Here is a 17,292-nt window from a genome sequence, read left to right as displayed (position 1 = left end):
CCCCCCCCCAACCAAAACAAAACCCCCACAAAAGACAGAAGAAAAAGAGTCACCATAACCTTATTATTTTTCTTTTGTAATTCCTTATTTATCAATTCAACAGTCAGATTCATGCGTAGATATTCAATTGACCTTTTAACGCTTGCTGCTAATTTCATGCGTCGCTGCCTGCTGAAGTAAGGTTTTCATGTCTCTTCCTGTTATACTTCTGAGAGCTTCAATATTTGCCTTTGGAGTGAACCATTCCAATATGCCCCACTTGAAGCATTCACATCTTTTCCTGTTAGACTTAGCTGAGCTTCAGTGGTGACCTTTGGAGCAAACATGCCAATATACCTCAGTTGGATGCTTCTTTTTGTTCAAATGTTTTTAGAACTCCTGCAAAAATGGGTTTCCTTAATTGAAGCAAGACAATATATTGATTGTTGACAATCTTTGCAAAACCAGCTTCTTTTTGCAGATGCATGCAGGTTATTGGATGAAACTTAGAGAGGGAACTGTTGTGATGTGGAATGCAATGATACATGTGGCAGTTGGCTGTGGTAGAAGTTTTAGTCAACACGGTGTGGGAGTGTACTATTTCAAGGAAATGCTTGCAAAGATGGTGGCGTCCACTATATCACTTTTACTGGTCGCCTCACACCAGGACTGAGCTAGATGATGTTGAGATTTGGTGAACAATTGCATTGCTTGACATTGTTGATATCTATTTGAAGTGTTCCCAGTGTACCTTAGTTGAAGATACGTGGTGGTTAAGATTCTTTTTGGTGAGATGCTCTTTGTGAATTGGGAGGGCAGCTAGTTTTTAGCCTTTGCTTCAATGTGGATTTTCTTGTTAGCGTGTATGCAACAAGGTGCATACTTGCAGGTCTATTGATGAAAGGATAGCCTACAATGTTGTTTGTTGGATCACCATTATAATGGGTTATTATTATTTTTTTTAATGAACAAGTTTCTGATCTTTTTATGTTGTTAGCAGATGCCATCCTAGTGGAAAGATATGGCATTGTATGTTTCCTCCCGAACTAATTTGCACATGCTCTTGCCTGATTATCAGGAATCTGGCTATGTAAGGAGCAGCAACCAACTTCTGGTTTTCTGCAGAATTTCGGAACGACGCCTTCTTCCCTATGGTTTCTTTTTCATTTAGGGGCAGCAGTTTCCTGTAGATGGATGAGGCAGATCGGTTTTAAATCCCAGAAAGGGGGGGGGGGGAAGTTTTTGTCGAATTCTCATTGGGCAAAACAAGGGTTTCACCGCGTGAGTCGATGACCCTTCACCGAATCACCATGTTCATCCCTCTCCATGGTTTGGTGTACATGGGTAGGCTTCTTCCCAGAAGCTTAGTAATTACAGGCTGACAGCCATAGATATGCACACGACTTACTTTTCGTATGTCCCAGAGTTTTTATTTTGATGAATATCTTCAATTGCAAGAAAGAGTCATTGTCCCATATCCTAAACAGCATTAAATGTATTCAAAACTAAAGTATCCAGAGGCCAACAAAGCTAAATAACATATGATGATATAGAAAATTCTTATACTAGATGATCCAGATTAGCTCAGTTGTAAGAGATTTTTTTTTTTGAGGTGAAAAGCTAATTTCTTAAATCAAAAGAGTTTTTTCAAACAATGGCATTACTATTACATAACTTATTGAGCCAAGATTGATGGAAGACCACATTGGGACCACTTATTTGTAGGTTTGCAAACCAGTCATTCTCAATCACAAGACAGGTCATGTCTTTGGGCTAAGACCCTGAAATATAACCCATTCTTAAAGACTTTGATATCAAAATAGAAGCAATCACATTTGCAAATCAATACTAGGGTAGACGGGGAAATTTTGAGAAATCTGGGCGTCTACGTTGCAAATAGGCCGTCTTTCCCTCATTACCCTCCTCGGTTCCATAAAACATAAGTGTTGCATTACCGCCAATCTCCTGTAATCAGAATAACAGCAAAAATGAGGTCCGTAGGGTGAGGAACTTCTACATTTTTTGTGTGTGTGAAGCATGCAAAAGTTATGATACCATATCAGTCAACCTTACATTACAAAACAACATGGATCATGCAGTCCAAGATGTTGACAATTAAAGTAGCCTAAACAGTTCGGAGATACCTGCAGACCAGCATGACCATCATCAACTGCATTGAGGGAAGCTTTGAGAACTCGGATTGCTGTGGGACTGTTTCTTAGGATCTCCCTGCACCATTTAAGAGTTTCTTTTTCCAAATCTTCAAGCTGGTTACAATGAGAAAATGGGGTAATCTTTGTTACTAGTTAAACTTTATTCTAGACTTACGAAAGAAAACAGAAGAAAAAAGAATACATTGTAACTTCTGTCAGTGCAAGATGCAGGTAGTACGATATGAGACTAAAAGTGTTTCTTGAATGCATTAACATAGAAAGTGGCTAAAGACTTGATCAGGAACTAACCGGCACCACAGTGTTAACTAGGCCCATTTTCTCTGCTTCAGATGCACCGTAAAATCTTGCCAAGTACCACATTTCGCGTGCTTTTTTGGGACCAATCTGCTCAAGCAGAAGAGAAGTCTGAAGTTAATGACAGGTATGATGGATGAGGGGGGGGGGGGGGAAATCATACTGTAGGTAACATTCTCTCTCAAATAATTGGAGCAAGTTCAGAAGTGAGCATATAAATGATGCCATATACACCCGGAACTTGAGAACCAGAGTAGAACCAAGGTGAAATTGAGGGTGGAGGGACTGCATATTATGGGAATGAAGCTAAGAAAGCTGCAGCAAAGGAAATGAGCTTAAAATTATTCATAACATGTTTTCTAGATACCGTGTCACTGGAGAACATGGAGCGCAAAAGAAAAGGCATCTCTTTCTTAGTGGCTTACCAAGCGAGACATAATTGAACATCCATAACCTGCATCAAAGCTCCCAACCTGCAATAATCATACAAAAAGAATAATTTCAACATCCATAACTTATCATCCCATCTTCCCAAACCACACACACACACAAACAAACAAAATATTCAAATTTTAATTCCAATTATGCTTTTAGTTGTGAAAGAATCTTGAGCTTTGCTGACATAAAAAGCAAATTTGAAGGGTAATATGCATGTCAAATCTATTTCAACCAAACATGTTTAAATATATCAATTCCCTTCCCCATCAGAATCGGTACTGTTAAGGTAGGCTCAGTTTAGACTAGGTATGGTTCCTACATTGTTATGTTTATTTACTAGAAGTACTTTAGGGATTTATGTTTAGACTTTGGTTGGTGGGAATTGTAACTTAAGGTTTTGTTTTGCAATCAATATATTCCCCCTCCCACGGCTTGAGTGGGTAACTACTTATTGAAGAGTGGTCACCATTGTCTCAACTTCTGCTCCCCTCAACTCATTTTTATCCTCTAGATTGTTTGTATCAATTCTGTGACACTGTTTCAAGTATATTTGGTGATATTAACCAAGAATCCTAACATTTACTTCCAATATCACAACAAGATTGGTTGCCAATAACAATAACGTTCCAACTGTCATGAACTTAATCTTTCCCTGGTTCATAGCTCTTACACTGTTTTATCACATTATATCAATCCACTTACTTTTTGGGTTCCCTTTGCTTGTCTAAAGGTTCTAACTTCCATCACCCAATCCTAAACTACTGCCGTCAGTGGCCTTTCATGCCTGGGTATGGCAAGGAAACGAGCATAGATTTTGATACCTAGGTAATGTAGGTTATTCCACATGAGGACTATCTCAGTTAATAGCAAGTGATAAAAAGATGAAATACTATTCTATTTCCTAGTAGTCTTGCTGCAATGTGGGGGATGCAGAAAAGGGGTGAGCTCTGTTGTGATCTGAAACTAATACGTAACATGCAAATGTCCAAGCAGTCAGTAACACTTCCAGTACTCTTTCTTTTCCACCCTTAAAGTATAAACATGGCTGATCTAGTTGTTTGTCTAATTTGAAATCAGGAACAAGAAGAGCATGTTAGATTGAACTTGCATCCTTTGTATTCCATTAAGAAGCAACCAAAGGAGTTATAAGGACAGTTTTTATAGTGGAGGGGGGAGATTTTACTAAATTTTAGCAGTTATTTTATTGAAGACGCATTTGCAGTAATGCGTACTCAAAAGTTTCATGAACAGCATTTAACTTGAATGTGGGGTTGTAGCATTGAATTCTAAATTCCAAGTAATGTTTAGACTCAGCAGTTTTATGGCACTCCAAACATCACCAAGTAAACAGTATCCTAAAGGAATGTCTCTGCTTGGAATTTTAATCTGTGTAATAACAAGTGAAAAAATGAATAAGATAAAAGGACCTTTGGGCCTGTCTGACCAAATATCGCATTATCAGCTGCAATTGTTAGATCACACACCATATGCAGTACATGTCCTCCTCCAATCACATAGCCTGCAACCTGGAAATCAGAAAAAGAAGGTAAATTAACAGGTCGAATGACAGATATAAAGACATAAAAGGATAAAAACTGCAAGTAAGATTTACCATGGCTATCACTGGTTTAGGGAGACGACGAATTTGTACCTGTATGAAAACACAGAGTGCAGATGGAAATAATACAGAGGGATTATAGAAATACTATAGCAAAAGTATATACCGGGAAAAGACTAGATAATATATATTGCTGCTTGATTCTTAAGAAGACATTTAGAAAGAAAAAAGGGCACACTAGTGTGCGAGGCCAAAGTCTAGCGTGGAGTAAATGTATGCAACCTTTGCCCCTGCATCACAGTAGATGCTGTTTCTAAGTCCTGAACCCACAACCAACAGAATGCAATAGCGCAACTTAATCATCAAGCCAAGGCTCGCCCAATCAAGAAGACAAATGTCTATTTCAAATATGACCAATATTGGTTTAATTGCTGGGAAACAGATATTCAAGAGGAAAAACAACAGACAACAAAGACAAGAAGGTTGCACAGGACCCAAAAATTAAGTTCATCGCACACTAAATACCACCTGTAGGTCTAGAACATTAAGACGACCAAAGTCCTCAAAATCAGCATATCCATCTTTGCCTCTCAGTGATTGATCACCACCACTACAGAATGCCGCTGAACCCTGAAATGCAAACTTCCAACATTACAACGAGCACTTGCATATATAAAGAGTAGGACAGTAACTGACTTTGTTCCTATAATAAGATTAGCTCTTAATGGAATTGGTCTTACCCAGCCCAGACTCAATGGATCTATTTACCATGAAAGATCCAAACAAAGAGAGACTAAAAGCAAAGGAAGAGACTTTAAACTAATAACTAATCCTCATCCCAACTAGTCGGGTCACATAGCAGAATCTTGTCCAGCTGTAGCCTAAGGCCATAGCAGTTGCCAAGTAGTATCTTTCCTCACCTCTTCAACCCATGTAACATTCAGCCTTCTCCTTGTCTATTAACACCTCAAATTCATACCATATCAACCTCAATGGAAAATTCACTGGCATTCATAAAAATTGATAATAAATAAACTCTTCATCTTGTCATTTTTTGATGCTACTCATTAGTTCCTGCTCTCCTATTCCTAGTTTTGCCACTCATTAATCTTGTTTCATCCATATATCCTTTTATGTACATATTGTATCTCATTTGCACAACATTGGGTTTATTTTAGGCTTAACAGGTGAAATATGCAACCGTGGGAACTGTATACACTGAATTATTTGAAGAAATAAATGATGACTCCATATTGAATTCAATAAATTGAAAAGTTTCATGACTACTACTTCATATTAGGATCATCTAAAATAATTGTGAAGGAGATGGTACCTTCCCCGTGAAGATAATTACTCCCACCGAAATATCATCTCTGGCGTCGTTGAAAGCACTAGTGAGTTCTTTAATAGTCTGTGGCCGGAAGGCATTCCTTTTCTCTGGCCGGTTGATTGTAATCTACATGAAAATGAATGATACATTAATGTAAAGGCCTATAATGCATGCAAGGACTACCACCAGTGGCATGGAATGTGGTCAACCAACAGTGGTTGAAGAACACTGTAAGCCTCTACCCTACCATCAGCAGTGTTCTCAATATGCTGAGATGTAAACACAAGCTACAGATAAACCCCTATAAACTCTCTTCCCTTTAGGAATATTGCCTAGCAAATCCAGGCTTTGGTAAGATCCTTGCAGCACTTACATCGCCGAGATATGCTTTAACAAATTTTTTTTTTTGGTAAAAAGGAGCTTTATTAATATGTTCAGCGAGATTCGAACCCACGACCTCTTTATTAAGGGATGGGTTTCAAGTTTCAACCACCGGAACAGGAACAGATCTGCGTTGGTTTTCAAATAGAGCAAGATATCGGTTATGAACCATCCTCAAACACTGTTGGGTAATCATATTTCCCGTTGCTGGATTAGATCTACCCAGCCAAGAACAGAACATAACAAAAAGAAAAAAGAGAAGAAATAAACACAGACCTTGGCGATTCCTTCCCCCACTGCTTTCTCGTAGATAATATCAACAAACTCCTTCCCTGATTCGTCGAGGGCAGGTTCCCACACTGCTTCCTGCGTCGAAACTTCGCCATGTACTCGATGGTAGCTGTCTTTCATGGAAGCATTACAGAGATGAATGGCAGAGTTGTCAGGAGCAGAGTGAAGTGGCATGAGATGACTAGCCACTGAAGCCACTCTTCTTGTCATGGTCTTGAGGTCTTTATCTCCAGTTTCCGCCATTAGAGTGGTCGAAGTAGATCAGAAATTCTGTGATTCCGGAATTTGGACACCAGTGATCTCTCATAGTAGAGACTAGAGAGTTAGGTAGATAAGCAGACGAGAGACAACTAAGCCGTGGATGGAAAATAACCCAAGACCCACTGCCACTTGTTTTTTTTATTATAACATTATTATTATTGAAGCTCAACGAAGATAAAATACCTCTTATAATATAGTGATTACATTATTACATTATTTTATTTCTCTTAGCTTAGCGCAAATTATGTCCTATTAAGGCAATAATTGAGAAAGAAAGACACAAATAAAATTCATAATAGAGCTCTGGATCTGCATGACAGGAAAAACGCAGTAAAAGTTTGGTTCCACTAATCAAGCTTGTCGAAGGGATTACACAATGTTAATAATGACTTTAAAGTAACTCATTTGGTACAACTATAGAACTGGAATAGCAATCCAAAAATTAAAACACACACACACCCTTATAGTCAACCATTTCAACGTCCACTAAAGGAGGACTGTATACCTTTTAATTTAGGCCAAGCATAGATAGCATGCTGTAATTTCAAATTATAAGTTTTGACTTTTATTTGGTTTCAAATATTTGCAATTAAACCAAGCTCAAACAAACACAATGTGGACGTCCATGTCTTCTTCTTCCTTTCAAAAGGGTTAATCTACTACTCACCTATAGTTCAGTGGTGAGAAACAGGGGTGGACCTATGAAGGGGTCGAGGGGGGCCATGGTCCCCCGGATTTTTAAAAATTTTATAAGAATTGCCTTAATTCCGCTAACTTTTCCAGTTTTTTCTCTTCCTACATGTAAAATGTCACTATTTGCCCCCCACCAAATATTGAAAACAAACTTTAAATGTAAAATAATAGGTATAAATGGAATTCCTAATTAAAAATTAATTCTTCAATCCCTATTTATTCTCCCCTCTCTTTTCTCTCGTCTTTTCTTCCTATTTATTCTCTTCTCCTCCTATAATCGTTAGCTTAAAGAAAATTTTTGAAAAAAAATCTTATTAGATATTGAAAAATCAAAATATCATTCTTATTAGGTTTCTTTGTCTCGTTTTCGATTCACGCCAGGTTCAATTTGTTTTGGGCAAAAAAAAGAAAAAAAATGTGCTATAAGGTACTAGCTCTCCTAGGACACAAAGAAACCCAAACCAAAGTTGTTTTTCCCAGATTTTGCAAAGCACAGACAAAACTCAAAAACGGAGTGGTATTTATAGGCATTGAGGTGTCTGTACTAAACAATTTATGGCTTTGTATGAATGCACCTCTCTGTAGGGATACAAATGCCTACGTTCAAATCTGAGACGTCGGATTATTCAGCCACATGATTTAACGGTCCAGATTAAACCATCAAATAGATATATGTATCATCTTATACTAGATTCTTGGAATCCAATGGATCTACTTCCATCGCTCTTGATCAAAATACACGCTTTAAATCTAATCTTGCTTGAAGCGATGCAAGCTTGCTAAGTGTGAGCCCAAAAGCGCGTCCTTTGTATGGGTGCACCTCTTTGTAGGGATACAAATGCCTACGTTTAGATTTGAGAAGTTAGATCATTCAACCACACGTTCTAACGGATCTCATTGGAAGCTAAGTGTGTGCACCAAACTAAGACGACTTTCTCTTGTATAGTCATGCATTTCACATTAACCATATGGTCAAACTCGACATTTCCTCTTTGCATAGCATCAAGGACGAAATCAAGACTCAACGTTGGAGGGGCCAAAAAATAAAAATCTAAATAAACTTTCCTTTGGGGAGCACCAATGTTTTTGATCACACATATTGTATAGGTCCTTATAAGACCCACTGGGATCCCACCTTTAAATTATTTTATTATATTAAAACATATATTCACATATATTTTTATGAGACCTACACATATTTGAAAAAAATAAGTAAATTATTAATAATAATATTTTTCTCTAACAAAATATAAATAAACTAAAACAACAATACAAATAAAAAATGACACATGACTTCAACCTTAAAAAATTGGAGTGCAAACCAAAATCTTCTTTGGTAAGCGTGCAAACCCATATTTTTTTTATAATTATTTTTTTATTTCATATCGTAGAACCTTATAAATGTATGAAAAATTGTCCTTGGAATGCCAAATCTTCAGAAATAAATGGACCATTTTAACCAGAAGTGGTCCATATCGATTCCCACCAATTTTCCTTTGAATTGGTAACTTGTCGTATATCAAAACCTATTTTAATCAAATCCGTGTAATGCGACATGTGAACTAAATGGAAAGAAGTCAAAGAACACAGTTTGAATTAGCAAACTGCCGTATTTTATAGCTGCTGCATTCAACCCAACACTTGTACTGGGATCTACGCATCTCCATCGAACTATGCACGATGATGGAAGTTGAAATGGTGCTTTAAGGGGTTTTCCGAGTCTTTACTCTTGAATGAAAATATGATCTTGTGAAATTCTTTGCTGAGCATTGGTGATTTGGTATTGAGAAGATGGTATTTCTGTCTGATGGCATGTCTTTGGGGCTCTGGCTTGGAGTGCTCGTTTCATGCTTTGGTGTTGGATTGGATCATCTAGGGGTTCGCCTTGCTGAGATGAATTCTTGTCATCTTCCAGGTTGAGAGTATGTTGGCTGCAGCTCCAAAGGAAAGGAAGCCCTGCAATAAATAACCAAGTATTTTATTCCCTTCAGTTATCTTTTCCTGTCCTGGAGTAGTTTAGTGAAGCAACAGACTGGAAAAAATGATACCAGATTCATGATACAGTAAGAAGATTCTGAAACAGTGAAGCAACCAACCAAATACAATGTAACAAACTTCATGGGCATGGGTTTATGGGATAGGAAAGAAAAACCTGATATTTGGACAACAGCCTCGCAGATGAGCAGTGATAGACATTACTCAAAAACATCGAGGACAAAAATGCTTTACCTGAGGATGATCAGATCCCTTTACCCTGAAACACTCTGCTACCTCTCCTTCCGAGAATCTCTTACTCCCAAGTTAGGAGCCTGCACCAGAGAATGCACAGGCATCAAACCATGAAAAAGCAAAAATAGATGACTAGAAGTTTCACCTGTAGACAAAGGTTAAATTCAACCACCCTGGGTTCTTTTTCCAAGATGCAACGGCTGTCTAAACAGCTATTTGAAAAATAAAAACTACTTGCAATCTGTCTGGCATCGAAACGTCTATATGCAACAAAAGATACATAAGAAGAAAAGAGAAAAAGGAAGTAGAAGAGATCACCTGGATTCAAATCTGATCTCGTATGAAAATTGCAGCAGATATAACTTTATGAGTCAAATAAATCCTCCAGCAAGCCTTTAATATGACAAAATGAAGCAAGGCATAAAGAAAAGTAGCTAAGTGACATTAGTGAAAAGTGTTCATCCACATCAATATAAGTGAGAATCACACTTCAAAATTTCTGATTCTAATGCAACAGGTTTCAGTCCAGAGTACAATAGACCGAAGACTGAAGGCATATATGGAACTGGTATGTTTTCACTATTTGAGATATAAAAAAGGATGATCACCAATGTTCATGGCAGTTACGGGTAGCAGCAAGGCACTCATGCATGTCATATAAAAAACCAAGAGGGAATCATTAAAGGAAGTCCCAAGAGCTAAAATACAAAGCTGAGATGGATGGACATTCCTGAGGGCCTCAAAGGTCGGACATTTGGTAATTGCAACACTTAATAAAATTAGTTGATTTAATTCATTAATCGTAAAACAATAGCATCCAAGTTGCTAGATGTAAATAATGGAATCCAGCATCTTTTCAAAATAAAACTACTAACATAGTTTTAAATCTTTATCGAAGATGCACAAAGCTGAGGGCACAAAATTAGGGAGAGGACTTACACACAAGCTTAAATAGAAAGAAACCGAATGGAAGCCATATGTTCAATGATTAGTTCCAACTTTTCAAATCCAAATATGAAAAGAAATAATTCATGCCCCATAGAGTTCAAAATTAGCAACAGCACTTTGAAATAGATGGATACAGGCATTGCCTCCCTACATGAATTTGCCATATGAACTCTATCCCAACTAGAATATTGCATTCTTAAGCTTCTTTCTTCTACAAGTCAAAAGCAATAAACATTGCTAGCAGGCAATGCGGAGTAGTATAGCTTTACATTTTTGAAACCAAGTCTTCACCATGTAACTGAAAAAAAGGTTAGAACCTCCCTTTTTTTCACATGGATTTTAAGAGTAAGCAAAGCCAGTGGAGAAGTCCATGGTACTAAAGTCAACAATAATATCCCTTCGATCATAAAAACAATATCTAGACATCTGATACAGGCCTCTGCTTTACTTTTTTGGGTAAACCTGCGATAGGGCTTGAAACTCAAGAAACTGCATCGGACGTTGGCCAACCAGAATTTGGCATTGAATGAGGACAACCCTTCTGATATGGCCAAGCTATAGTTGACTGAAAAAACTAAAGCTTCAGCTCCTTGAGAGTAAATTGAGAGATTGTTGATCAAATTGATCCTTTGACTTAACTTGATAATTAAATATCTAGCAAACAAAACGTAAATACCAGTGTAAATGCACAAAAACACACTCTCATTTTTTCTAAAGGTTAAGGGGTAAGTTACTGAGCTAAATATCTCAAAATATAGCAGAACAGTACTTCTGCAATGACTATTGCTGTTAAGCATAATATCTTCTTATCCAAAGTCTGTTGTAAAATAGAATATCCCACAAACCAGCGGAGCGTTAATAACAATGATACAGATAAAAAAATAAAAAAACAGAAGACAAATAATGACCTCAGGAATGGAGTCAATTATGCAAGAATGGCACCTTACACAACAGTCAAAATGACCTTAACTGTCCCCAACCAGAGCTTAAGCAGATAATCCAATTCACATTCCAACTAAAACATGTAAAGGAAGAAAATCCACACTCCTACAACAAGGTCCTACAAAATTCAGGAAACAACCATAAAAAAAAATAAAAAAAGAATACAAAATCAAGCACACAGAAACTAAATCTACTGCAAAATCCCACTCAGTACAGCAGCATTGGAAGAAAATGATTACAAGTGAATGAAGAACCAACCTCCAGAAATAAAAGACTGAAATGCAGAAATGATTGGACTAGGGAAAAGAAAGAGAGGAATAAAATATCTAGCACATTGTGAGAATAATCTACCATGGTATCTCTCTCTCTAGCAACTCCGGAAACCCCAGCAAGCCTCAAGAGAATGAAGAGAGAACCACAGAATAAACAAATGGATTTAGTTCTCAGACATAATGAGAAATCATCACAATTTTCCTAATACAGACTTTTGACTTCTGAACACTTGAGGGGGGGGGGGGGGGGGGGGGGGGGAAGAAGAAAAAAAAAACTTTAGATCAAATATGAGAGTGACAAGAAGCCCAATTTGTTGATGGGAATGAGAGCACAGCAATATGCTGGAGCTTCTAGCATGAAAGAATACAGTAAGTCAGCAGACATGATAGCTGCTCAAGATGGGATGAGGAGATCTGGCTGGTATTGCAAAACCAACATTTTCTCCTCTTCAAGTAAATGTTACAACAGAGTCTTCATTGTTCAATAGTTGCTGTTGCAGCTGGAAAATTTATGCTCAAGGCAAAATTTCAATAATCTATGTCACAAGGTGTAGAGAATCAAATGCTAAACAGAACTTCATTTGTAAAATTACTTTTCCTGCAGAAGAAAGCCCTCTCTCATTCTCTCTCTCTCTCTCTTCCAATCAGATCTAAGACACAGCTGAGCAAGTACAAATGCCCCAGATCTCTTTTGGTAGTGGTTGCTAGATAAGCACTGCCATCCAAACAAACTAAAAACTCAGCAAGGGATAGTGATCAACTGTTGAAACTGTAACTTCTATTTAACAGCAAAATATTTACACTTTTCAACCTCAAAACAGCTTAGGACAAAAGTTGTGCCACCCAAAGCAAAACATCAAAGAAGATAAACAAAATAAAAAGAGCCAAAAGAGGGCATACCCAATGCATGAAACACCCATCACTGCTCAGGGTCATACTGTACATCCTTGTTTAAGTAACTGGCAATTTAAACAAGGATGTACAGTATGATCTCAATCAGGCAGAGCCACATGGTGCCATTGTCACAACACAGAACACCTAACTTATTGTCTTTGGTTTGTTATGAGGCCTTTCTCAACCTTGACCCTGAACCTGGACAAGTGTCTCCACAAGAACCTCCTTCCTGGGTCACCTGTTTTGAACCCCTCGTCTTCCAAAGCACCTCCTCCTTCTTCAGTGGCTTGCGTTGACCCATGGACACCTCCTTCTTGGGCGCACTGCCTTGACCCCTTGTCTTCACGGCTACCTCCTTGAGTGGCCTGCGTCGACCCATTGGCTCCACAGCCACCTCCTCGTTGGGTGGTTTGCCTTGACCCATGGTAGCCTCCTTGTCTCCAAAGGCCTGAATCTCGACTGTTGTCTCTGCAGGCACTTCTTTCTTCTTGCGTGGCCTGCCTCGACCCCTTTTTTCCACATTCACCTCCTTGTCTCCACAGTTCTGAACCTCTCCAGTTGTCTCCATAGGTAACTCCTTGGGTGGCCTTCCTCGGGCCCTAGTCTTTACATGCCCCTCCTTGGGTGGCTCGCCTTGACCCGCAGGCAAATCCTTGTCTCCCCATCCCTGAACCTGAAAAGTTCTCTCCACAGGGACCTCCTTCTTCTTGGGTGGCCTGCCTCGACCCCTTGCCTGCAAAGGCACCTCCTTCTCCGTTAGTTTGCCTTGATTCCTTGCTTTCTTCTGTGACTCCGATGGTTCCTGATATTTTACAGTCATCTGAGATTTGCCCAGTTGAACATCACCAACTGCAGAAGCCACACCCACATCCAATGGCGACGCTTTATCTTGCTCGACATTTTCATCCTGCTCCTTGGGCCCTTGCTGCTTCTCCAGGAGACCTGTTCCTTTGGGAGGTCTACCTCTCTTTCCTGGCACCTTCTTCTGGAGACCTGATCCTTTGGGATGCCCACCTCGCCTCATTTGCCCCTTCGGTTCTTCTTGGTTCTGCCGGATCTGTGGTTCTTTTCTACTCGTTCCTAACTCCATCCTCTGCTTTTGTGAAACCTCCATTTTTGTTTCTACTTCTTTTGGTTCCTCTTCCAGATAACCATCTTGCTTCTTCTGTAAAGGTTCCATTTCTGTTACAGATTCGTCCTGCTCTTCACTGTGACACTCAGATTGCTGATTAATCTTCCTCTGTGAAGGTTTCATTTCTGTTCCTGATTCTGCTTGCTCTTTACAGTGACGCCTAGGTTGCTTCTTCTGCAAAGGTTCCATTTTACTTCCTGACTTCTTCTGCTCTTTTCTGTGATGCTTAGGTTGCTGCTTCTGCTTCTTCTGTGAAGGTTCTATTTCTGTTACTGATTCCTTTTGTTCTTCACCGTGAGGCTTACGTTGCTGCTCCTGTTTCTTCTGTGAAGATTCAATTTTTTTAGCTGATTCAATCTGCTCTTCTACGTGACACCCAGTTTGTTGCTTCCACACATTCAAAGGTTTCATCTCAGATCCTGATTCCTTCTGCTCTTCGCTATGATGCTTAGCTTGCTGTTTGTGCTTCTTCTGTGAAGGTTCCATTTCTGTTCCAGCTTCCCTTTGTTCTTCACTGTGACGCTTACGTTGCTGCTCCTGTTTCTTCTTCTGCAAAGGGCCTATTTCTATTACTGATTCCTTTTGTTGTTCTTCACTGTGACGCTTACATTGCTGCTCCTGTTTCTTCTTCTGCAAAGGGTCTATTTCTGTTACTGATTCCTTTTGCTCTTCGCTGTGATGCTTACGTTGCTGCTCCTGTTTCTTCTTTGAAGGTTTCAATTTTGTTCCTGATTCATTCTGCTCTTTTCTGTTACTCTTAGGTTGCAGGTTCTGCATGTTCTGTGAAGGTTCCATTTCCGATCCTGATTCCTTCTGCTCTTCTCTATGATGCTTAGGTTTCTGTTTCTTCAGCAAAAGCTCAGTTTTAATTCTTAACCCTTTATTCTGTTTCTTGAGTTGATTAGCTTTCCTGTTTGGCTTCTGCTGCTGCTCTGAGGATTGCTTCTCTTTCACATTCTTCCCTGCCTCAATTGCAAAAACTACCTCCTCCTCTCTTTTCACAGCAGGTAGAGAAAGCAGTACACCAGTCAGGGGCTTGGTTTGCACTTGCTCTCCTTGCTGAAATAGGTTTGCAAGACGTGTACTCCGTCGGACTGTTGACTCCGATTTCTTGCTTGGCGACCCCTCCTTCTCCTTCTTAATAGATTTGGACCTCCAACAAAATACCACAATGGCATCATCATCATCATCACCAGCACATTGGAGGGACAATTGCTGTTCCTGAGGCAGCTGTTCTTTAGACTTCTCATTTTCCCTCACCACATCTTCAACAACCATAGGAGGCCCAGCTGGTAAAACCATCAAAGCATCGTTATTAGCAAGTGAAGCAGGGCTTCCCACTTCTGGATGTTTTTGCTGTTCCACCACAGGTGTACTCGGATGCTGCTGCCACTGCAATAATTGATTGCACTCAGTAACAAAAGCTCCCTTCTCCAAAGCAGCATCCATTGGACCATGATTACCAACATTAGTGGCAAAAGATTCCAACTCTGGATGATTTAGCTCCTCGCCCCTATGGGGACTTAGTAGCTGCTGCTCCTGTGTCTGGAAGGGCTTCTCATCTTCAGAAACTGGAGCTCCCTTGCCCTCCATTGAAGCAATAAATTTCCCACTGGATAAGCCCGTAAATGATTCATTAGCATCACTGGAAGCAGTTCTAGCTTCTGCTTCTTTCAACTGTTGTGTAGAACTCAGCACAATCTGCAAATGTTCCTCACCATTAGGTTTAGAGGCTCCCGTCTCCCCTACCAAGGCCCTAGTTTCGTCACTACATGGGACCGTCGACGTACTACCATTATTATCGATATTTCTAGCATCAGTCATCTGCATCAAGCTATCACAATCGACGTGATCATCTGGTTGCTTCTGTCCACGCCGGCTCCGCTGCTCGTGCTTTCTATGAGGGGTTGCCTTAAACTTCACAATTAAACTTTTCTGCATCACTTCCTCCCCTGCCCTAACATCCGGTGGCTCCTTAGGATGGATAATCAAACCTTCTCCATCAAAATGCTCAGTTCTACTCGCTTGTCCGGGATGTATTTGCCGTTCGCACCCACGCTTCCTAGAAAAGCCACCTCGTTGCGGCGGTGACGACGGGTGGTTTCTCTCTATTTCCACTTGCAGTTGACGTAGGGTTTCTTCCTTTTCAGACCTACATTTTTTATTTTGGTTCCCTCGTCCTCTCTTCTGCGATTGAGATCTCTGTGAGGGCTCCTTCCGACGTTTTCCACAAGATCTGTTCCTAACTGTTTCCTCCAGAACGGCGGCATCATCATCATCATCAGGCTGCTGATGCTGCTCAGGGTTTGATAATGAAAGCGAATAACGAGAGTTAGGGGTAGCTTTTATCTCACCCGCCTCAGTGAGTCTGCGAAGATGGTGAGGAAGAAGATGCAAATGAGCCCACGGCAAATGTTTATAGGTTGAGAGGATGTAATCCGAAATCGCTTCTTCGGATGCACCACCTTCATCTCCCAACCACTCGATAGCTCTCTGAATCATCTGCAAGAAATAATAACACTAAAAACCCATTTTCCAGTAGAAGCCAAGAAAATAAATTAGGGAGAAGAATAGAGCAATGCAGTGTCGACTACCTCCGCATATGGAGGGTGATTAGGAGTGCGATCGAGTATCTGAGGGATTAAACTACAGAGACGGGCTTCGATAAACTCTCTTCTCTCTGCAGAGAGGTTCTGATGAAAAGGAGACATGGCCAAGCGACGGAAGACGCCTCTCTTCAACACTTCCATGGCTTCAAGCTTCTTCGTTCGCTCCTTCGCCCTACGAACCACGTTGTCGTAGGCAAGATGAAGGCTACTGCTCCTTTGGTCTGCTTGTCCCCTAACCATGGCACGATTGAACGAAAGTTTAAAGGGAAAATTTGTCGAAGAAGATCGGAATCAGAAGACGAAAGATTTTTTCTTACCTTCCAGATCGCCTACTTCCCATTATCCTAGCAGAATTTTTCGGAAGTTGGAAAGATGGTAACTCACGCTCGAGTCATTCGTCTAAATTGTAATCTTCCGCCATTATCGTGCGCATTGAGTAGTACAGTAGAGTAGAGTATAGTAGAGTGTCTCTTCCTTCCTCTTCGATCTTCACGCTACGGCACAGAGATTCCCGTACTGTTTCTGCGCCACGACTTTTCCGCGCCATAGAAGTATAGAACCGGAGTTCCTCTCTCCCTCTCAATCTGATTTTTAAATTTTTTTTATTTTGATTTTCTTTGGATAATGACATTTTCCCCCCTCTTGTTTGAAAAATATCAAACTCCACCCTTTAACTAGATGATAATACTTTAGAAACGACCGCCTCCGTTATTTATTATTATTATTTTTTTTTTTGAACGAATGATGGAGAAGAGACTTGCTTGGAGCACAAGTATATTAAAGCAGGTTAAAGACTCAACTTCCCTAGGGGAGGTCTTGGGTTCGCACCCACTCGGCGGCATTAATATAAAATTCCACCTGAGAAAG

General features: G+C 39.8%; 2 protein-coding genes across 2 annotated transcripts; both read right to left on the bottom strand.

The window, feature by feature from the left end:
• Window positions 1-1,701: 1,701 nt before the first annotated feature.
• On the bottom strand, window positions 1,702-6,809 carry ECHID (enoyl-CoA hydratase/isomerase D). Its single transcript, XM_089145052.1, has 9 exons — window positions 6,431-6,809; window positions 5,777-5,899; window positions 4,972-5,073; window positions 4,498-4,536; window positions 4,313-4,411; window positions 2,873-2,920; window positions 2,442-2,537; window positions 2,124-2,246; window positions 1,702-1,944 (listed from the first exon to the last, which is right to left on the bottom strand). The coding sequence occupies exons 1-9, from the start codon at window positions 6,686-6,688 to the stop codon at window positions 1,828-1,830; spliced, it is 1,005 nt and encodes a 334-aa protein (XP_089001178.1). The 5' UTR covers window positions 6,689-6,809; the 3' UTR covers window positions 1,702-1,827.
• Window positions 6,810-12,635: 5,826 nt separating this feature from the next.
• Window positions 12,636-16,990, bottom strand: LOC149024863 (uncharacterized). The gene is made up of 3 exons (XM_089145051.1): window positions 16,743-16,990; window positions 16,411-16,657; window positions 12,636-16,318 (listed from the first exon to the last, which is right to left on the bottom strand). Exons 1-3 carry the CDS (start codon window positions 16,763-16,765, stop codon window positions 12,851-12,853), a joined length of 3,738 nt encoding a protein of 1,245 aa, XP_089001177.1. The 5' UTR covers window positions 16,766-16,990; the 3' UTR covers window positions 12,636-12,850.
• Window positions 16,991-17,292: the final 302 nt, after the last annotated feature.

The sequence above is a fragment of the Hakea prostrata genome, chromosome 2 (genome assembly GCF_041222555.1).
Source record: "Hakea prostrata isolate BN-2017 chromosome 2, UWA_Hpros_2, whole genome shotgun sequence".
NCBI classification, from domain to species: Eukaryota; Viridiplantae; Streptophyta; class Magnoliopsida; order Proteales; family Proteaceae; genus Hakea; species Hakea prostrata.
Note: the sequence above shows the minus strand (reverse complement) of the source record. Positions and strands in the feature narration are given on the sequence as shown.